Source organism: Pseudorca crassidens, chromosome 10 (assembly GCF_039906515.1).
Source record: "Pseudorca crassidens isolate mPseCra1 chromosome 10, mPseCra1.hap1, whole genome shotgun sequence".
Lineage (NCBI taxonomy): Eukaryota > Metazoa > Chordata > Mammalia > Artiodactyla > Delphinidae > Pseudorca > Pseudorca crassidens.
In genome coordinates, this window is record NC_090305.1 from 43,074,054 (window position 1) to 43,098,084 (window position 24,031).

A 24,031-nucleotide genomic window follows, 5' to 3' on the forward strand; every position below is an offset into this window, starting at 1 on the left:
TATTTCATGAAATCCTTCCAACAGCTGTGTAAATAAGTGTCATTATTATCCAAGTTTTATATGTAAAGGAAGTGAGTTTTGAAGTGAGGTTTAAAGGGATTGGTAAATCAACTGAGGTTGCACAGTGGTTAAGTAATAGATCAGATGATGCCAAAGACAACTCAGGACAGATGGATGGGCAGTAAGTCCAGTACACCTCCTCTCTTCTGGGGCTGAGCATTAGGGTCAGTGTCTCCTTCTCACAGTTGATGTGTATATTTTAATTTGCTGTTATAATAAGCTTGAGGGATACCACGTATAGAAAATTGGTGAAATCTGTCTCCGATCCAAGCATCCTGGAGAAATCCTGATGACAAGCCTGTTCAATTGGATCTTGCCAGGAAACAGAATCCAGGGGAGGAAGCTGGCAGGGGATGTGACATTTGTGTCACATACTCCCCTTCTTCTTGTTTGAAATTAACTCATTTCTATTTTTATTTTTCCACCTAACCACTATGTAATAGATAGCTATTACTCCAGTCCCTAAGGAAGTAAGAATGTTAAACACAGCAAAGACCCTGCCCTCTTAGAGCGTGTATTTTCTTGGGGAAAGAAAGAAAATAAACAACTAAATAAACAAGTAGAGAGTTAAATAAACAAGTAAAGAGTTAAATGAAACAAGTTGATGTGAGAGAAAGTAACTAAAGCCTTACTTTAGTTGGAGTTGTCTGGGAAGACTCACTAAGGAGGTGATATTTATGCTGTCAGGACCTGAGTGACCAGAAATCACAGCCAGGGAAGGAGCATGACCCATGACTGGAAGAGAGAATAACCAGGTAAAGGACCTGCAATGGGTCCCAGGCTGACTTGTTCCAGGAGCAGAGAAAAGACAACAGGCTAGGACACAACACACAAGGGGAAGTGCCACAAGGTACTTGGAATACATGGAGCTTCCAATAAGTGTTAGATACCCGAGAGGAGGTGTCAAACTGGCAAGTGCTTCTCAAACTGTAATAAACATATGAGTCCTGCAAGGATCTTGTTAAAAATGCAGATGGTGATGCAGTCAGTCTGGAGTGGAGCCCCAGATTCTGCTTTTCCCAAAAGCTCCCAAAAGCAGGTGATGACAAAACTGCTGGCCACAGAACACATTTGGATGAGGGGGCGGGGTGTAAGCAATTTTGCATTTGTGAGTCTCTAGTTAAACACAATAGAGAGAAGAAGGAGACCAAACAATGAAAGAGGTGGTAGGACCTGGGACCAAGGATGTAGTAGGACCCAGGAGAGAGCAGGGCCACAAAAATCAAGAAGTGCTTCAAGAGGGGAGAGTGTGTGGAACACAGGTGTAAAGGTCGCATGAGGACCAGGAAGTGGACTTAGATTTAGCACATAACAGCCCCTGGAAAACTGTTACAGAGTAAGTTAACTTCATTTTTTTTTAATTGAAGTATAGTTGATTTACAATATTGTTAGTTTCTGGTGTACAGCAAAGTGATTCAGTCATACGTATATATGTATATATCCATATTCTTTTTTTTCTATTCTTTCCCATTATAGGTTATTGTAAGACATTGAATATAGTTCCCTGTGCTATACAGTAAATCTTTGTTGCTTATTTATTTTACATATGGTAGTGTACATCTGTTAATCCCAAACTCCTAATTTATCCCCCCCCACACACCTTTCCCCTTTGGTAACCATAAGTTTGTTTTCTATGTCTGTGAGTCTGTTTCTGTTTTTGTAAATAAGTTCATCTGTACTATTTTTTAGAGTACGTTAACCTGTAATACTGCTCTGGGTGGGTTTCACACATTACCATTCTTCTCAAGCCCTCACTCCACCCCCGGTTTTAATGCTCGCAGATCTCACTTCCTACCTTCCTGAAAAATATAGAGACCAATTAGCAAGATGGACTACTTTCCCCTTAAAACCTACTCCTCTCACGTTTGAAACTTTTTCTATTTCCATCCATTCCTCCAGTTTCAGAGAACTTGGATACATCTCCTTCCTGAGAGGTGTGAGCTCTTCTGCCTTCAATTCTCCCACCCTGTCTCACCAGGAAACGTGCTCCTACAGGGTTCTCTTTCCCCACCACTGCATGGATCCACTCAAGGTCACCCATAATCTTGGCTTGTGTATCCTAACGGTCTTTTCCGCACATAAGTGGTTAAGGGAGGGGCACATGATGATGTTCTGCCCAGTGAAACAGGAGAGGAAGTTTGGGATGGGGTGGGGGAAATGCTCTTCATTGATTAAAAACAGGCATTCCAGAAGAAAAAGCCTTCAGCAGAGGCTGAGCCCTGTGGGAAGGGTGAAACCCAGAAGTGCTACAACCATCTTGCAACTCCCAGGTGCAGGAGCCCAAAGGTGCCAACAGGGAAATGGGCAGAAACTCTTATCTTGTAACATAATTGAGTCACGAAGCTAAATGATGGTGGAAAAGCAATATTTCTGAGATATCTGAGAAAACTGTTGCTGCTTAAGCCCATGGAGTTGAGGTTTACTATCGTCTGCAGTTTAAAGCAGCCTAACTGGTGCTTCTACCAGAGCAGGAGATGCCTTCCACTGGAGCTGCTCACAGGCAGGACATAAATACAGTTTCTCAACCCTCTCTTTCTCTCCCTCCCTCTCTCCCCACCGTCTCCTCCTCCTTCCATCCTGCATCCCTCCTCCCTGCCTTCCTCCCTAGCCCCCGCTTTCCTCCCGAGCTCTATACCTCCAAAACTATTCCTTTTTAACTTTTAGACCTGCCCCACACAAGCATAAAACTTCTATCTTCTAGTCCACAAAAGCACTTTGCAAACAATTATGGGTATTCACAGCAAGTCTTCACGTGCCTATTTGATACAGATTTCTGGAGGGTTCCCAGGCCTTATTTTAGCTCTCCTTTACTGCTGTGATAGGGATATTGGTGGCTTACGTATTCAATGCTAAGTAACCTGTCACTTGCACGTCTGGAGTTCATGCACATAAATAGAAATGAATAGCCATATAAGTGTAGCTAAAAGGGTATTTATTAAATGTTATAGTGATCAGAATAAGTAACATAAAAGGGCATTCTGAATTTTCTCAGCAAGTCATAGGCAGTTTCCATTTCTTTGCTTTATGAATTTCATGAATCCAGAATTTAGAAAATTTCTACGTTTTACAGTAGCCTTAAAGGGCAGATGTCATAAAAGTTTACTTCTATATGTATTTCATAATTGCTTTGCCATTCCTAAGCTTTCACCTAGGGCAAACCCTGGTGTGGGTTTATGTGTGGGTGGGTTGTTTGGGTAGGTCCTACAACAATTCCAAAGTTTCCTAGTTAGTGGAAACATAGCTTTGAGGGGATTCTGCCTATGGACTTCAGGCAGCTTTATTGATTATGTGATTTTTTTTCCCCAAAACCAGAAAAGAAACTCTCTTTAAGTTAGCAGAAGGGTTTAGATGGTTTGGGTGGAGAAAGGATAACAGACCTAAAACACAAAATTTCCTGTGATGCGTGTGATTAGGAATCTTCCAGGTGTTCTGGGATATGAACTGGTAGACTGATGTGTGTGCCATGTAAGTGTGTGCTAGGCTGCACCTGGGGTTTTCACGACTTGCTCTGCCTTTTGGAGAGTCCGTGGTTTTTATTTCTAAACAACAAAGTTTTGCCTTTCACTGTTTCTATAAGCAGTTTGCATCAACTGATGCTTTGCCGAACATCTCAAAACTAAGAATTCCACAGTTGCATAAGAGAGAGGAAAAGTCAGTCTCCTCAGAAGATGGGTAGGTATCCTGCTGTGTACACTAGGGCACGTGTCCCATTCCTGCCCCTGGGTGCAGTGTCATGTTCTTCCTGAAAAGAGATGATGTAACAGATCCACAAAGAGCTGCAATTTTGCTTGCTCTCTGCACTGACCCTGCCCCAGCACTAACCCAAACGCAAGGAATCATTCAGTTCTGAAGACAAGCTCCTGCTCTGTCACCCATCATGACCTGAGCGTTAGCCTTATCCGTAGGAACTTAGTTTTTGTCAATTTCCAATATGCTTCCCTTGTGATCCTTTTCTTTTGATTGTGTATCTTTAAAGTTAATGTAGGTATAATCAGTACTTCTCTTATTTTCTTGAATTTATTTCTGTGGTTTTGATGAATATTTAACAGAAAGCTCACAATGCTCACTTTCATATTTCAAATTCTATTCAAATTTATTCAAAGATAAGATCACCCAGTATCCTTGGAGAAGTCTACATAAATAATAAAACTGACGATTCAGATCCACATGGAATAATACTGTCCCCATATGATCTGCATAGGTTACAGAAACGTTTCTTTCTTAACATAGCCGTCCTGTGCCTCTTCTCAACTTTGATATATTAATTTTTGCTATTTCTGGCAATGCTATTACAAAAGATAAAATTTCAGCCACTTCAACATTAAAAATAACCATAAAAAGTCAACCCCAAACAGATGTGATTTAATCAAACTGAATCAATGGAAAAGTTGTTTTTTTTCATGAATTTTAATAACTGCCTTAATATTCTTAGGATCACAGTGACATTTCTTGGACAATTTGGAAGTGAGCTGAAAATGATAAAAGTACATGTATCACTCTATTCTCATCACTGCAACTTAGACATTGGGATGAAAGTTGTACCCCTTATTTCTCAATAGCCGAGTAACATGCTCCTGGTTTTCACTACAGCTGATGAGAGGGAAAGCAAGGTAAACTGGATGCATGTGACAAACATGGAAGGTAATATGTTTCCAGGGTGTGGCAACTTGTCACTGACCACAGCCTCCTGGAACAAGATAAAGCCACTGAAATAATTAACAGATGTTAGCATACTTGAAATATAAAAGTTCTATCGCTAAAAATTATGTAGGGTCAGATGGAGATTTGGCACTTGGTTCATAATTTAACTGACTTGGCAAATGGGAAGTTGAGATCCAGAGGCACATAACGTATAATATGGAGGCCACACACTTTGCACACCATGCAGGAGCTCATAAACTACTGATGATATGTATGCTGTGCTAAGCCAGCTTGATTAAGTATTAACACAGTTTTTGATACTTAGGGAAATCTGAAGTCAATTTTCACGTCGACTAAATTAAAAAGTTATTTCTATAAGAGCAAAAGAGTAGACTTTTCTCCAAGTTCAAAGCATGTCCACAAATTTTATTATTTAGCCCCGGCTTGCAATTCACCTGATGACTGGTGTATCTTCCAGTCAATTTCTGTAATCTATCCAGCCTACTCTTTTTCAAAGTATCTCTTTTTTCCCCCCACTCTTGTCTATTACTTCACATTTCAGAACAAGTTGGCAGTAATGATTTTCAGTTGAGTATCTGTAGCTGAAATGGAGCTTCTCAGCCTTAACTCACAAATGCATTCAAGTCAAGCGTTGAATGAGGCTTGTGCTACTTTAGAGTTTGTAGTTTTATTCACAGCTTTGCAGATGAAGTCACCAGCTTCCATCACTTTGTAAAGATTCACACCCTGGTGAGACAAAGATGACAGTGATACCAGGTGGGAAAGGGGGTTAAGGAGAAAGAAGACAAAACAGATTCCTTTTAATTGTATTAGTCGTTACTTAACCACTTAAAATTACTAAACAAAATGCTGTTCATTATTGATGGGGGGGGCGGCATTTATCTCCATGAATTATGTAGCTTTAGATTTTTCTGCGTTATTAAAACATATCTTGAATCTGACCCTAGTATAAAACCATAGGCTAGTCACACCTGAATAACTCAGTGTAATTCATGCTGATACCTAAACTCTACAAAGGACAACAGTGGAACCAGAAAGACTCTACAAAATATCAGTGAAGGGCAATTAAAATGATAATCATTTGGAGGAGTTCAAAGTTAAGGACTTAGGGGGGAAAAAAGACCCTCTTAGTATATCTTAGGATATGAAGAAACAAACCTGATAAAGCTGTAAGAAATATGGGAAAGATGAATGTATAATTTTTAACCATGTTCAGAAACACTCTTACTGGCATGAAATTGAAGGAGGTAGTCCAATAAAATGAAGTAGTATTTAGTACACATCTGGAACTTGTTTGCCTGAGAGGCTGTACTGTTTGAAAGCATAAGTAGGATCAACAAAGGCTTTGGTAAATCCATGGATGACAGATCGACAGTTGAGTATGAAGGCCAAGTTCAAGGCAGGCTCGGCATCTTGGGCTTGGTGGAGCCAAAGATCACCATCGAGGTTTCCACCCTGCACCTGTGCTGTCACTGTGGGGGTGGGGGGTGGGGAGGGTGGAACGGGGGCACAGTGTTAGGTGGATTAACCAGAGATTTGCCCCATGTAATATTTCGTAAGCTCCTATGTCCTCCCTCAACTCAGACTAGAAACAACAGGGACTTAAAATCAAACAGACTCAGGCTCCCTTGCTATTAAGGAGTAGTTTTCAAAATGTATGTAAGTTTGTCGTTTTCTTAAAACAGACAAGTATAAATACTCATAGGGGCTTTTCATACAAGTGATCAAAAAGAGATCATCATTTTGATATAGGTAGTTACTTCTCTCTAGAAACTTTTAGGGCACTGTTTTCTTTGTAGTTTACTTCTGTTTAAAAATCATCAAAGGGCTTCCCTGGTGGCGCAGTGGTTGAGAGTCTGCCTGCCGATGCAGGGGATACGGGTTCGTGCCCCGGTACGGGATGATCCCACATGCCGCGGAGCAGCTAGGCCCGTGAGCCATGGCCGCTGAGCCTGCGCGTCCGGAGCCTGTGCTCCACAACGGGAGAGGCCACAGCAGTGAGAGGCCCGCGTACCGAAAAAAAAAAAAAAAAAAAATCATCAAAAATATTTTGTAAAATGACAGGTAAGTAATTTTCACTGTTTCTTTTTATTGTGAAGTTGTTTTTAGGGTACTAACATGTGCTTTGGTTTTGTCATAGTAATGGTTTTGGGTGGAGTATCTGTTAGGCACATTTTAGTTTTACATCCTTAATCTAGTAATATGTAAATTTTGTAAATAATAAGCTACATGTGTGTCTTTCATTTCTGAATTACATCTAACAAAAGATAATAAGATTTTAGTCACCAGCATTCTTTTTTGCTTTCCAGTAATTCCATTTATAGCAATTACGCAGTGGGATTGGTTGGTATCGTACTAAAGGATTCTGTTTCGGCCTTCCTCTACCGTTTTATTTAATGAACAGATACCTTTATGAAATAATGTTGCATTTATTCTTAAATCTTTTAGCACTTAAACCAGGTGTTTAAATACGTGTCATGTACTATGATCCATTTGGGGGTTTCAAGAACTTCTCGCAGAATATGGTTTCTGTCTTGAGGGTGCCTGTGGTCAAGCAGGCAATATGGAGCCCTAAACAGGAAATCCAGTACTTCCACTAAAGTCACTGAGAGAGAGAGATGCTCGGATGATCGTGAGGGCAGAGCTGCAGGGTAGTCAACCCACTGAGGAAAAGGGTATGGAAACAAATGGAGAGGAGTGTGTCAGGGAAGGGTGCCAGGAAGGTAAATCCTAACCTGAGGCTTGTACGGACAGTATGAGTCCTTGAGAAGAAGTAAGAGGAATGAGGCATTGTCAGCAGAGAAGGGTACCAGACATCTGAAAAATACCATGGGATACATGGAAAGGAATGGGCCGACGTGACTCGAAAAGGTATAAAATGTGTAGAACACAGCCTTGCTTTTCAGAAAATGGGAATCCACTGATGAGTACCCAAGTAGGAGCAAGGCATATTCATATTTGTGTTTTAGATAAAATCTTTTATGGTAGCAAGGAGGATGAATTTAAAGGCAGCCTGAAGCCAGCAGACCAGTGTGGAGGATGAATATCCAGGAAAGAGATAAGAACTTGTGCTGATGTAGCTACAGCAAGGATAGTAAGGAAGGAACAAACAACCAAAATATTTTAGAAGTTGAAGCAGTAGCTCTTGGTAGTTGACTAGGCATGGGAGACATAGTGATACAGGTTGTACAGAGAGTCTTGGCTTGTTGGCTGATATCCAATGTAACAACTGTCTTTGAACTGTGAAATTCTTAGGAATGGAGACATGGCTTATTTGCATTTGGACCCGCATGGCCTGACACATATGAAGCAGAGTTCATATGTTGACTCAGCTGAGTTCAACCAAGTCATTTAAATCTTCAAGAAAGGATTTCTATGAATTGGGAGTTTGGGATCAGCAGATGCAAACTATTATATACCGGACAGATAAAACAACAAGGCCCTACTGTATAGCACAGGGAAATGCATTCAATATCCTGTGATAAATCATAATGGAAAAGAATATTAGAAAGAATATATATATATATAACTGAATCACTTTGCTTTACAGTAGAAATTAACATAACACTGCAGGTCAACTATACTTCAATAAAATAAATTTTAAGAAAAGAAAGGATTTCTACTTCTGTCACGGTCATACATTTCTAATGGAAATGATGGAAACAATCAGGCTACTTTGTAATAGCTATTTCTAACCAGAGAAGAGAGGCTCCTGGCGTTTAGTGCCAAGTGGTATCAGTCTTTCACTGAACATTATTGAGGGTCTCTAGGCAACAGGCACCTGTGAATCAGCTGTCATACTATATTTCTGCCTGCAGGGGGACCTAGACACAGAAAGAAGATGGTTCTACAGCCTTGTGGTAGGTTCAGAGGAAGACACAAAGGTAGCCTGGAAACACAGAGGAGAGGAACCCAGCAGTGTGGGCCTGGGAAATCAGCAGGGAGATGCTAGAAGGTGCGTTTTTGAGGATGGTGGTGCCTCACTTTCCAGGTGAAATCGAGTATGGGCAGTAAGGCTATTCCAAGGGGTGGTGAAAGCAGGAGCAAGGGGTGGAGGTGAGAAACCGAATGCCACAGGGAAGGAGAGTGCCGACAAGCTGGCTGCTGCAGGAGCATCGCTCAGTAGAACGAGGGAAGAGGAGAGAGAGGAGAGATGGAGAGGACAATTCCATTCTGCAATCCAGGTGATGCTTTACATCTCAGAAAACATTTTGAACTTCTGATAATCTGTGAACAGTTTTTTGCCTTTTATATTTTATCCTTAAAAAAAAAGAAAATCTGCCTTAGAGACTGGTAGGCCATTTTAACAAGCATGTGGCAAAACAAGGTACTAATTTTCGTGGGTTATTATAGAGCATGTGACTTTTTCAGGTAGCACTTGTAAAGAGAGTATTCTTGCTCACATGCTAAGTATTATTAAGCTGTGGTCCTCCACTGGCCATTTTAAAAGTGCCCTGGGCTCTCTTCCAGAAGCCCTACTTGTCACCATGAGAAAATCAAGATCTTAGTTTTCCTCCAAGGAAAACAAAACAGCAAAAACAATAATCATAATAGCAAAGACAGGCTCAAATTTGCAAAGTGTGTGAAATCAAACTGGATACTAGATGAAAAAGGACTTTGGAGGTCATGAAGCACCATAAAAATGTGAAATGGTAGCATTATTGGTGATCTAACTATAGCAATAAGTTACTTTATAAAGCCCGCCCCAAGAATTTTTTATTGTATTTTCCCACTATGCATTTTAGCAAAGAGCAAAAGTGTAGTAAAACTTGACCTCAAAGTTGCTTCCCAAATCCAAGAAGCATTCAAATTTGAATCTGCAAGGAATGTATGAATATTAAAATATGCTAAGTTAACTTACTGTCTTGACCCCCAGGCCATTAAGCATGTAGATCAAATCCTCAGTGGCTACGTTCCCAGAAGCACCTTTTGCATAAGGGCAACCACCTAATCCGGATACTGCAGAATCCACCACATTAATCCCCATCTGGAAAACAAACCCAAACACCCAAGGTTTGTCTCATTATGGCATATAAGTTGTTGCATCTCTATTTAACCTGTTCCAAAGAGCAAATAAGGAAAATCTGAACCACGATTCCAACCTATTCACTTACCCACCTGCTGCTAGAACAGTCCCCGAGGTGCTAATTTCTTTTCTGACTAATCTCATCTTTTAGGCTAACAGACACTCTGCTAAGGATCTCGGGAATGAGAATAATCTTAGGTCAAAACTGAAATGGCGTTTTCATTGATAACAGAACAAAGGTAGGGGATGAAGACTGAAGTAAGATAAATACACACATGGGGTGTATTTTCCAACCTAATTTTGAGCTTTAGTCTAAAAACCTTATATAACCAACAGGAAAGATTTCCAACATCCTGACTCAAAATCAAGGTGCCTTCGAAGACAGACGGGGGGGGTGGGGGGGTGGAGAGCTGTCCTTATGTTTGAACTTGTATTATGTGGGCTCAACGTATTCACTCAATTCATCCAATTTTTATTGAGCCATTACTTTATTTTGTGCACAAAACCCTGCTGTTTTGGGAGGAGTGAAGAGACATTTGAGAGGCAGGACATCCACCACTAACAATTGTAGCAGCTCACATTTACTGGGTCCTCACTAAGTGCTGGATATTATTATTAATACCTCATGATACTAACTCACAATTCCCACACAAACCCAGGAGGTAGATACTCTTCCATCATCCCCAAATCACGATGAAGAAACTCAAGTACAGAGGGATCACACATTTTGCCCAAGGTCACCTGTGTCTCCAGAGAATTCACATTCTGCTGTGATTTGTGGCCTCTGGAAACATGCAAGTTGGTTCATGTTATGAGTCTGGGGATATCCAAGGTGGAGATCTCTGTGGACTGGAAAAGTTGTGAAAGACAAGAGCACAAAAGGGTCTGAAAGGGACCCTGGGGATCAGATTTGAATAACATAAGAAAAGAGGCAAGCAGAGCAGCCCTCTCTGGAAAGGGACAATTGGGAAATCAGAAGCCACTAAGAGGCTAATCTGACTCTTCACTCCTGGACATTGAAGAAAAAGTAATACGACCTCATCTAAAACGAGAAGTGCTGGGAAACAGAGCCCTTGGCCAATCTGCTAGATCAGCAGTTCTCAGTCACAGAAGCAGAATCACAAATGGCTGTTACATCCCCAGAGTTTCTGATTCTGGAGGTCTGGGCTGGGCCCTGAGAATTTGAATTTTTAACAAGATCCCAGATGCTGTTCTCACTGCTGCTCTGAGGAATCACACTTTCTTTCTTTTTCCTTTCCTTTTTTGATAAACTTTTTATTTTAGAATAGTTTTAAATTTTCAGAAAATTTGGGAAGAAAGTACACAGCATTTCCATACATTACACACAATTTCCCCTATTGTTCACATCTTACATCATTATGGTATATTTGTCACAACTAACGAACACATATAATATGTTATTATTAACTAAAGTCCACACATGATTCAGATTTCCTTAGTTTAGAAGCTAATGTCCTTTTCTTTTCCAGGAACTCATCCGGGTACCACATTACATGTAGTTGTCTTATCTCCTGCTGTGGCTGTGACACCTTCTCAGACATTCTTTGTCCTCATTGACCTTGACAATTTTGAATTGTTACTTGTCATGTGTTTTGCACAATGTCTTTCAAGGTGGGTATGTCTGATGTTTTCTCATGGTTAGACTGGAGTCCTGAAGTTTTGTGAGGAGAGCAACACAGGGGAAGTGCCAGTCTTAACACATCATATCAAGGGTGCGTACTATATGGTTTACAACTGATGATGTTCACTTGACCCCATGCCCCCTTTTCCATATGGCACTTTTTGGAAAAAAGTCACTATGTGCAGCTCACACCTAAGGAGTGGAGAATACCTACCTAAATTATTTAGAAATTTCCCATATGAGAGATTTGTCTATTTTCCCATATTTATTTATTTCTTCAAATATTTGTTTATATCAGTAGAGACTCATGGGTATTTAGTTAGTACTTTGGGTTGTAATCCAATATTCCTTTATATGTCTTGTCACTCACGTTTGAGATTTAGCTGTTGGGAGCTCTTCAGTTGGCTCCTATCTCCTTTGACATGCCAAGGGGGCTGCACATTTTTTAAATTGAAGTATAGTTGATTTACAATGTCATGTTAATTTCTGCTATACAGCAAAGTGATTCAGTTTCATATATATGTATATATATGTATATACATATATATACACACACACACACACATTCTTTTTTATGTTCTTTTCCATTATGGTTCAAGGGGCTGCACAATTTTACTGTTCTGAATTTTCTCTGGTGAGACCTAGAATGTTTACCAAGGCTCCCAAGGACAGAACCATAGTCCAAAAGCCATAGATGCCTTTGGGACTAATGCAAAGTTTACAGATATAATTGGTTTGCTTCTGTACCTCCATTTCTCCTCATTATACTACTCAACATGGGAAGGTGGCAATGGCTCTTCTTCCTTTATCACGACCTCTCTCAAAGCTCAATCATATTTGGGTGTTAATAACTGACCAGCTAAAGTACTGGTCCATTTAGGGCAGTCTACATTTGCAGTGAATCAAAATAGTAAGTTTAAAGAATTATGCTCTAGGAGTGAAATCTGTGGAATTGTCCAGTAGTTGGAAAAGACAAAGGTTCAGACACTGAGCTCATCTCTGGAAGTCTGCCAGGACATCAAATAGGCAGAGGCATTCTTCACCTATAGGTTAATATTTATCTATTCAGTAGAATTGAATCTATCACTCCAGGAGAAAGAGGTTTCAGTGGTTCTCAATCCTTACCAATTATAATCACCTGGGGACCTTTTAAAACTAACAGCCAAGTTTCTCCCCAGAATCTTTGTCTGGGAATGGGGTCAAGCATTGGTATCTCTTTAAAGCTCCCTCTGGTGATCTCTTGTGTAATTAAGTGTGGGAACCCCTGAGGTAAGGTTCTCATCCATCTCCGACTTTATCAACTGTGGGTATGAGTGAGCTTTCATTTAGAGATGCTCTGTACCCTGAGGCAGCAAAGAGTTAATCAGGACAGATCAACTTTTCAAGAAAACCTGTTTTTGAAAGAACACCCCAAAAAGTATGAGGTAGTGAATGTCAGCAGTACCAGCATGAGAGGTGAAAGATGGCTTCAGTCTACCACGAGGGCTTATGATTAGTGCAATTTTCTGTATGTGCATTAGACTTTGATAAACATCAATGACAAAAAGGAGGTGTTGTTGGAACTGAAGGTAAACAAGAAAACTTAAACTGGTAGGAAAATAACCTGGAACATTTTTTCTGTTGAACAATTAACTAGTAATTAGTCTTAATTGCCAATATCCATTATCCTAGAAATTTCTATCAAAAAAGTACTTCCTAGGAATATTTCACAAATTCTAAGTAAATAATTAGGTAAGAAATAAAAACAGATATATATGGGTGAGTGTATGTGTGTCACACATGAAACACACCCCTTATATATAGATTCATTACAGTATGTTTTATATGAATAAAAATTTGAAAACCAGCCAAATGTCTGTAATGGGGACTAATTTAAATTAATTAAGGTGTAGCTATAAAATGGAATGATAAATGCTATGTAAATGCATAGTTAAGGGAAAGAAACAGATTACAGGACATTATCATGGTGTATGGAACCATAATCCCATTTTCTAAAAAAAAAAAAGGTAGAATTTGGATGATATACCAAAATGCCAACAGCAGTGATCACTGGGTGTGTGACTCTAGGTAATTCATTTTATTTTAATTCTGTTTGTCTTGTTTTCTAATGGCCCCACAATGAATGTAATTACATATATAATTAGAAAAAGAAAAAGAAAGGTTTCTGCAAACTGTAGCCTGTCGTAGAATGACAGTAAATAAATGAAAATGAGAATAAATAAACCTACGACTGAGTTTATTGACCAACAATTTATTTTGCAACTAACTGATCTTTCTAGGATTTAAGTGTGCATAATTTCGTAAAGGCAGACGTGATCTGGGTGAAAGCCTCCCTGGAAAATGGTCCTTCCCTCTTTCCTACCATCACATTTGCTCTGGAACAGATTATATTTCTGTGAGTGCTAGTCACAAATCAATTGAATCAATTCTAAGAGCAGTATGTGGATTTAAAATTTCAATAAGCAAATTTAAAGAGAGTTTATTAAAGTATACCTTAGCTGTGAAGGAGAATATTAAGATATGTGTTCCTTTTAAAGTCTCTCTTCCAAAAAAAAAATCACAGTACTTTAAAAATAGAACTTTCTACATAATATCCTCTCAATTTTGTCTTCTATCAAATGTGCAATTCTGTTCCCCAGAAATACATATCTTCTCAATGGATAGTGTTACCCATACACTAAGTTAGATAACTTTATTTTGGAACAAGCTGCTTTGTAAATTTCTAGTCATAGTCATCTAAGAAAATTTGATTTCACTGTGTATGTTTTCTTTACCTCGACTTCCCTATTCCATTAGAAACGGTACATATTATGATGTAAACAAGTTCTTAACAGAGCAGGAAGAAAAACATTATTTCTTCTCTGTTGTTTATGGTAAATAGAGGAAACATGTTTTTACTTTGCTACTGAAATCATAGTATTATAGAAAATGCATTGCTATAATATCCTCATGTATTTGATAATAGTAGATGGGTTGCATAGCTTATTTTATCATGCAAGAGACTGCATTAAAAGATTAGTCTTAGATATTTCCTTTCCCATGTCTCCAAATCTAAAACACTGCTTTTCAGATGGTCAGATTCCTGGCGTCTGTGTGTGTGTGTGTGTGTGTGTGTGTGTGTGTGTGTGTGTGTGTGTAAACACACAAGCACAAATGGTTTTCTGCACCATACAGTATGTTGCAAAACAAAGCATTTGGGTTTTGTTTTGAAGGAAATATCTTCAGATTAATAACCACAAGATGGCGATGTAACACCAAAATCCACCAAGTTAAAGTCAAGCATTGAACTGCCACTGTGCTCCAACCCAGAAACAGCAAATACGTAAGTAAATAGCTTTATATTATGCAAATAAATATTGTGTTACCTTTAAAATAAGGAAACTTTTACTAATGGTGCGTAGCGCATCATCTGTGGTTCAATGTAATCAGTATATTTTTTATTATTCTTCCTTTGATTTGAACATGTTTATTGAGCATGTTCTATGTGCCAGGGACTTGGAATACATACAAAGCTCTGTAGCTCATGGAGATTAGTGTTAGAAATTAATATTAGTATACATTTTGTCTGTCACTGAGAAATAGTTCACTATTGCCAAATGAGAAACGATCCTCTCTAGAACTCAGGGAGCTAATTCTCCCTAAAATGAAACGAATATGTAACTCAAAGGGTGGAGGTGACTTTGGCTTCCACTTCCCTCAAAGCTCATGACCAAAGCTATTAACACAGTGACCCAGGTTATGAAAAGCCTGGTGAGTGCGGTTATGGGCTCCATCTGCTTGAGCTCCCAGACGTATACTTGGACTTAAGGCTGAGGAAAATGGATAAAATATGAGTGACCACTTCTTCTGGAAAATTGCAAATTAGCTGTAGATATAACACGAGCATTATCACTCTGTACTACAATCTCAGGTGAGCTATGAGGAGAATTAACTTTGTTAATTTTGCATAGTGCTTGGATGCCCAGATCATGCTGATACAATAATACAATACAATATACAATTGATACAAAATACAATACTGAAAGTATCATCTCGACTTTTTCTCATGCTGTAAGAACTTATTCTCCAAACAAAACTGAGAAATATGATAAGAAGAGGAGTCAAAGAAATCATTTTCCAAAACATATAATCTTCCATATATGTCTGATTTCAAAATATTTAATGAAATCTACAATTTTACATATTGAAGTTAGTAAAGTATTAAGGAACATATAGAAGAATTTTGGCAATGTTATTTTTTGAAATGATGTCTACTTTTTTTGCCAAGACCAAATTTTTCTTTAGAAATCTGTAATAATGTTACATTTGAATTAAAATAACAAGTGAATCTCTGACAGGGAAATTACTCATTGTGGGGATTTAAGTTACTCATGAGGAAAAAGACAAATATTCATGTAGGGTAAAATATTACAAATATACTCATTTTTCTAATATTTTTCCCTTCAACTTGTTCCTCACAGCTAATATTCCCTCCAAAAGAGGATTGTAATTATCCACATGTGATGCGCTACTTCTCCCCCAGCAGCCAGACCAGTGTCACTAGTGGGTCACAGCACTCTTTCCAGGGAGCCCAGATCTTGCTCTGAGATGCTACTCACCCAGCACTCTAAAGAATTACCATATATGGAGTTTTGGTACCAACTACTTGCCATTCATGTGTACTGTGAACATACCATGCTTTATAAACCACAGATAGTGAACCATTGGCATGCATGAATAAAGCCCAGTGTTTCCATACACTGAAGTTATACACCAAAATTGGTATGTAAATCATGATACCTTGCTGTTGGGGGTGAGTAAGCTAACGTGATGGATTATTAACGCTTTCATAGACCATCTCTTGTCTTTGAAAAAGGTTTCCTGCACGTTTCACTCCTCCCTGCCTTACCACACATAATGAGATAGATTATATTTGTACTTTCATGTAGTATATTTCAAACTGAGATAGAAATGGGGGTGTGTACATAGAAGGAAATAAGGAAATGGAAAAACATAAGAAAGTTCTCAATTTCAGTAGACTGAGAAATAATAAATACTATTAGTGAACATTGATTGAAGGCTTATTATATCACAGATACGGCACCACATACTTCACATATGAGAAAACTCCACAAAATCATGGTAAGTGGGCAGTAATTCATGCTCATTTACTGATGAGGAAACTGAGGCTTAGAAAAGGGAAGTGACGGTCCATGCTTCACACAGTTAGTATGAGACAGAGTTTAACAGGTATAACATTTGTGTGCTACTGTTCAGTATTAATAGTTAACTGACTATGTGCTAATAATTAAATGCCAGCTGCATTACTAAACACTTTACACACCTGGTTGCATTAAATCCTTATAACAACTCCAGGGGGAAGGGTGTGAATTAGGAAGAGAGCCATTGACAGATCAAAAGACTTCATTTTCTGAAGACGTGGTACGTATATACAATGGAATACTATTCAGCCATAAAAAGAATGAAATAATGCCACTTGCAGCAACATGCATGGACCTACAGATTATCATACTAAGTGAAGTAAGTCAGAGAAAGCCAAATATCATATGATATTACTTACATGTGGAATCTAAACAATGATACAAATGAACTTATTTACAAAACAGGAATAGGCTCTCAGACTTCAATAGCAAATTTATGGTTACCAAAGAGGAAAAGTGGCGGGGGGGGGTGGTATATTAGGAGTTTGGGATTAACATATACACACTACTATATATAAAATAGATAACCAACAAGGACCTACTGTATAGTACAGGGAACTCTGCTCAATATTCTGTAATAACCTACATGGGAAAAGAATCTGAAAAAGAATGGATATATGTATATGTATAACTGAATCACTTTGCTGTATACCTGAAACTAACACAATATTATAAATCAAGTATACTCTAATTTAAAATAAAAATTAAATTAAAATTTTAAAAGGAGACTGAAAACAACAACAACAAAAACTCAATTTTCTCATCATACTTTCTTCAACTCTCTGAAGAAGTTTCTATACAACTCAACATTATCAAGAAATTGAGAAAGTAAAGGATTGTTGTCCCAATGGTTGTATTTCTAGGAAGCTATCCCAAGAAAATAGCCAGAAATGTTAATATAGACTTATGTTCAAGGATGACTATTCTTTGTATTATTATTTGTAACAGTGAGAAAAAAGCCTGTAAATGAAATGTACAACCATAGGGGAATAGTTAATAAGTTATGTAAGACAGTTATGAGACAATTAAATGGTTTTGAAGAATATATAATGGTATGGAAAAATGCTGATAAGAAAATGGAAGATAAAAGAGGAGAGTAACTATATTTGCTATAAGTCATTTGTATTTCCAGATTGTTAACAACTATCTGTAATAAATATATACCACTTGTAATTAGTACAAAGGAGCCATATTAATAAATGTGTACCCTTCTTTCTCAATCATTTCCTTCTTCTGCCAGGACAACACCCCAAAGTACACTGACCGACCTCAGGCTCTATTTTCTCATTTCCTGGGTTCAATCCAAACCCTACAGATGACTCCTCTCAGAATCAGCTCCTCTTTTCTGTGTGTGAGTGGATGTCACTGGCTCCCACGGGCACTCCTTCAGTTACCATCCATGCTCTCCAATCTACTGGCACAAAATAAAATACAGATTTCTGTGCCTTACCCAAAAATCTGAATTTTTTTCTTGTAAAGCCCAAGTATATGCAATTGTTTCAAACTCCAAGGTGACTTTTATGGATAATAAAGTTTGAAGATCTCTAACCTTTCAGTTTAGCGGTTCATCTGTAGCAGACAGTACTGGCTTTTCACCAAAAAAATCTGTCTCCTCTTCTTCTGGGACTCAGCTAGACAACATTACCTAACTGCCCTTCTGTGTAGGTGAGGCTGCCTGATGTGGGTTAGCCAATGGCATGAGAGCAAAGTGATGCAGTCCATTTCCAGAACAAGTCCTTTCAGAAACTACGTGTCTTCTTCCTTTTTAATAGTCAAATGCCCATGACAATAGGCCTGAGGGAATGGTGTAGCCACAAAATGGAAAGAGCCAGGTCTCTGAGCGAACACCTGGAGGAAAGATGCCCGCTGCCAGGAACACGTGCAGTGGACCATCTAATGAGTGAGGAACAAACATCCCTGTGTTTGAGCCATTATTTATGTTGGGGGGTTCAGGGTCTGCTATATCAGCATAGCCAAGTAGAACTAATACATTAACTGATATGGTTGGATTAAAATCTGCTAGCTATTTTCTATATGCTCTATTTGTTCTATGCTTTGTTTTTCTTCTTTTTCTATCTTTTGTTAATTGAGCATTTTTTATGACTATATTTTATCTCTTCCTTAATATTTCTACCTCTTCTTTAAGTTGTTGAGTATTTTACCCTACGTTTTATAGTATAACTTAATACAATTAAATTAATATTATTTAATTAATAATAGCCTACTTTCAAATATCTATGCCACATGGAGGGAAGGATCTTACAGTATTACATACAATATATTCTCAATTCCTTCCACCCATCCCTGGTGTTACTGTTTCCCTACCTTTTACTTTTACATGTGTAAACTCACAATACCTTGCTACTTTTTTTCCTTTAGACAGTCGGTTATCTCTTAGAGCAATTAAAAATAAGAAAAAAGTAATTTCATCTTGATTTATTTCATTTCTGAGTTCTCTGAAGGAACTTGTCTAGAAAAGAAGAGCAGAGATTCAAATCCTGGTATTTAGTGAACACTCACTTTTCGGAATTAGGAGAAGGGAGATGAATTAGTGCAGGGGGAAGTTCAGTGTCATAAGACAGCGTAGAAATTTCCCTAAATATACCACAGTGATGAATGCTGAAGGTAGTTAAAGAAAATGAGACCAGAGAAAATTTATTGGATTCATGCCATTGACAAAGGTTGAAATGGGTCGTTTCAGCAGAGATAGAACAGGAGTGAGGTGGCAATAGATTCAAAAACAAACAGAGAACCTACAGCCTTGTGCTTTCAAGATCAGTTTCAGGAGACAGACTTCTGCTTGAACCTACTCTGCCACCTGTTAGCTGTGCGATCTGGAGGATGTTACTTTACCTCTCTGTTCCCCCAGCTGTAAAATGAATTTAATAGTACTGATTCACGGGCTTGTTCAGGATACAATGTGATGTTCCACGGAAAGCGCATATCCCATAGCTTGGTACATAACATGTGAGAAGTCTTGGCTTTCACAAGTATATGACAAGGATATAGAGGCAGACGGAGGATGTGTGTGTGACAAATGAAGAAGAGCATTGGGGCAGATTTCAGTGTGGAAGTATGCAAATGGAGAGACAGGTGAGTTGGCAGCCATGAAGGATAGGGCTCACTGAATAGGGGTAAAGAATGAGGCTGCACTAGAGGAGAAAATTAGCCAAAAAAGCCTTAGGGAGGTGGGGATGAGTTTGAGGTTAGGGCAGAAACATAGAGCTGAGCCAGGAAATTAATAGATAAAACTGTGCCATGAGGTAGGGCAAAAGGAGAGGGCAGACAGAGTGCCAGAGAGTCTTAAAGGAACAGTGACCCCAAAGCTTCCAAGGAAAATCAACCGTCAATCTTCTCAGAAACACAGTAACTGAGTTCATCGGCTGAGAGTCCTGGAAAGAGTTGACCATCTCATTCCAGCTCCTCGTAGACCGAGCCTTACCCCGCTCCCATGATGCTCTCAACGTGTGCAGAAAAAGTGATGAATGGAGACAATGGTAACAAAGTGAGGGGGAAGAAAATGGGACACAGATGGATAACTAACACTGTGTAAACATTAAAGATTTTGCACCTATAAAGGTAGAAGTCACCGTGTATTTTAGTCAAAATCCCTTATACGATGAATTGATTAGTGGATTGATTCTGGTTTAAAGGGAAGGAGCTAAGCCCCAGAGCTCTTAGGGATTTCCCCAAAGTCGCAGAGGTCTTTGGTGGTGGAGACGGGTCTAGAATTCAGGCCTTTATGCTTCTGGAGTTGCACTGGTAGGAGATAAATAATTTCCAGTTCCAAAATGGATGTTAGTGGGAGGTCTGCCTAATATTGTGAAAATATAACTAAATGTTCAGAAAAGAAAAAAGAACGTTAAGAGAGAAAAAAATAAAAAAGGAATTGAAAACACAGTGGTGCTGACAAAGAACTAACAGCGTTATCAATACTCACAAACCAGGCAGGGCTTGTGATAATGGAAAGATTACACCTTTTTATTTTCTTTTTTAAGTCAAAGCAGCAAGCAATATACATTAGCATCATGAGGTCAAGAACTTCACGCTACCTCACTCCATGATACCCTCAGTATACGGCATAATACCTAGAACAGAACAAGTTACTATTCAAATGTTTTTGAAAGTGTAATTGAACAAATTCAAATATTTTGAAGAACAATTGCAGGATCAAGGCCTGAGTGCAAGTATGACTACACATGGTGTGAACTGAACTTGATCCAATCCAACTGGAGACACAGAACGATGCTCTGAGGATAGCAAAATCAATGAGCCATGTCAGTGGATCACTACCTACTTTGCTCCCTAAACCTTCTTCTCTTGGAAATGCCATAAAGATAAGTTTATGGCACCTGTTTGTTTGTTTGCTCAGTGACTCTTTGTTAATCTTGGCGGCAGCTGTTGGAACCAAAATTGAGTCAATCACAGGCTCCTCCCCCAGAATGTGGCACAGAGACAAAGACAGATTCTGTCTTTCTAAGAGGTGAGATGTACAGCACATGAGCTATGGACAAGCAATTTTTTCCATGGACGACAAGCAGCAGAGTAATTTGGTCTGTAGGAGGGGGTGGAATAAAACATTCGAATTAGAGAAATGCCACCTGAATTCCAGGCAGCTTTTTGGTTCTTCCTGAGATCCAGCTTCATTTCCTCCCCACCTCTGTTTTTTTGTTTTTGTTTTGTGTGTGTGTGTGTGTGTGTGTGTGTGTATAGTCATCTTTATTAAGACATCTAGATTCTCATGGGCGTCTGCTTTTCTCTCATTAGAAAATCCACGGTTTATTTGAGAATGGTAAAAAGGGACACTATCTTAGTGTCATTAGGACAAGTTTTCACCTCATAGGAAACCTGAAAGGGGCTCTGGGCCTCCCAGGTCACCAGACTGCCTTAACAGACCTGCCCACACTCAAGTATCTTCTGGAATTCCTTATAAATTTCAATGGGCACCCAGGCAACAGAACATTCTATTACTCTGCTGGTTTTTAAGGTGCAAGTCCAGGGTTAAATATTGTGTCCAAGCTTAACATTTTAAAATTGTCCAGGTTTATTTTCCAAAAATACTGTATTACTCACTTTACCAATCTCCGTGCCAAATAAAGGACCCCAAAGCATTAAATGATAACCACAAAGAAGTTCGGTGAGGCTCCTCTTCTCTCCCCAAATCAAATTATTTGGAATCCCAAGCAAATGCTAGTACCACAAATGCAAGGCAGTAGTCTTTCCCGAAAAGCCCCACCTTTGTTTCTGAAATAACATTTAATGAGAGCTGTGCCAAGTAAACCATGTAGTAATCCTAGGAAGTACATACTATTATTATCATCCTCATTTTATATGTGAGAAACTTGAGCCACAGAATGTTTACTATGACCACACATAGTGACACATATTGGCTAAGTGGTGAGAGCTGAGATTCAGAATCAAATGGGAAGGCTTCCAAATCTCTGCTCTTTGCTTGTCTTGTTCCTTTAAGAGGTTTTCGTGACACACCCCTATATCTTCATAATACAGTCTCTTTTTTGCTTAAGGTAGCTTGAGTTGGCCACTGTTGCTTGGAAACAAAGAGTAGTAACTAACACATCATTAAGTTAATGACCTGGCAGACCAGATATTCATAAATACAAAGAACTACAATGCAAAGTAGAGAGTGGTAGCTATTATGAAAATTATAAACGAAGCTGTCAGACACATCAGTGAGATGGTTTCTATATTTCATCATGAAGCAAGGTTGGGTGGGGTACGGTTAAAAGTTTGATGACTAGTTTGGCTCTGAATTGGGCCTTGAAGGATGTTGACAAGTGGGGGATGGTGATGGAAGGGATATTCTACAGGGAGGGAACAGCTTGAGAAAATATACAGATGATGAACAGGCCAAGGGTACACTGAGATTTTAATGAGACTTTTATTGTAGGGAGTGTTGGGGTGTGGATGGAGTACAGCTCCTAATCATGAGAGGCCTTGGATGCCTTTCTGTACAAGCTAAACTTTATTCTCTAGAAAATAAAGACCTACTTAAAGTTGATGAATAATTGTGCCATCATCAGCATTTTGTTTCAAGCAGATTTCAGTAGCAAGGGAGCAATAACTGAGAAGGATAAAAGGTTGAGAAATATCTAAGTAGAAATACTAGTCAGAAAATTAGTGCAATGCATCCAGTCAATGGTGGTGAGTATTTAAAGTGAAGCAGAAGTGTAAAAAAAAAAAAAGGTTTTTTGTTAAGGAATAAATTTGAGATAAATTTATGAGATAAAATGGTGTCTAAATAAATGAAGACTAATAGTAGATAGCATACAAAGTAAAGTAAGTCAAAGAAAGACAAATATCATATGATATCACTTATATGTGGAATCTAAAAAGATGATACAAATAAACTTATTTACAAAACAGAAACAGACCCACAGACATAGAAAACAAACTATGGTTACCAAAGGGGAAAGGGGGGATAAATTAGGAGTTTGGGATTAGCAGATACACACGACTATGTATAAAGTAAACAACAAGGACCTACTGTACAGCACAGGGAACTCTACTCAATATTTTGTAATACCCTATAAGGGAAAAGAATCTGAAAATATATATATATATATATATATTCAGTTATATATATATGTATATATATATACACACACACATATATATATATATATACGCATATACATATATATGAGGTGTCGTTAACAGAAGCCCTGTGATTTCTAGCTTAATAGCTAAGTGGAGGGTGCTCCATGAATGGGAATCGTCAACTCTAGCGGAAGGTAGAAGCTGCTTTCTTGAAAATCATCATAGATAGAGAAAACTGGATATTTAATACATAATGTTTCTTAAAGCCTTCGTGATTGTTCCAAACTAACTTTAATTCCTTTTTAAATCTTTCATTACATACCCATTTCCACTTGCTTGTCTGCTTTGGGGATGATCTCATGGATTGGTAATGCTCAAACTCATGATTCAGTATTCTTATAACTCAAAGTATTGGTCTCCATGGGGCAGTAAAATAATTTTAAAAGATATAACCATGTGCTTTCTGGGACCCTGAGAAGAGTCCAAGGCTCCTCCTCTCTGCTGAGTACCAGGGATGTGGTTGTGGGTAATGTGTGACAGAAATCCCAGACACATTTAGAGGAGCCCCAGAGCAGCAGGGACTGGTTCTGCTTCCAAAAGGGTGGGCTGGAGGGGGATTACAAGACTCAAGAATCTCCCATACAGCTGTGGGATGCCAGGGCAGCAAAGGCTAAGTGAGGTGCCTGGCAAGTGAGACTCAAGGCAGCTGGAAAGACAATAGGGCACTCACACCTGGCATAGAAAGCATACAACAATTTCTCGTTTTCCCCGGTGGGGCTGAGAGATCACTGGTGGGCAGGAAGGAACTAGGATCATGACCAGGAAGGTTCAGAGAATAAGCCAACATCCACAGACCATGGTCACAGTACCATCACAAGGACA

The 24,031-nt window shown here is 38.8% G+C and overlaps 1 protein-coding gene across 5 annotated transcripts in view; it reads right to left on the reverse strand.

The window, feature by feature from the left end:
• Positions 1-4,127: 4,127 nt before the first annotated feature.
• HMGCLL1 (3-hydroxy-3-methylglutaryl-CoA lyase like 1) overlaps positions 4,128-24,031 on the reverse strand; it is a 138,464-nt gene continuing 118,560 nt past the window's right edge. For all 5 annotated transcript variants that reach the window (XM_067753465.1, XM_067753464.1, XM_067753463.1 and 2 more), the window contains 2 exons: positions 9,584-9,709; positions 4,128-5,448 (listed from right to left, as the gene is read on the reverse strand). In XM_067753465.1, the coding sequence (XP_067609566.1) occupies positions 5,347-5,448; positions 9,584-9,709 (228 nt within the window). In that variant the 3' untranslated portion in view covers positions 4,128-5,346. The remainder of the gene's footprint in view (positions 5,449-9,583; positions 9,710-24,031) is intronic.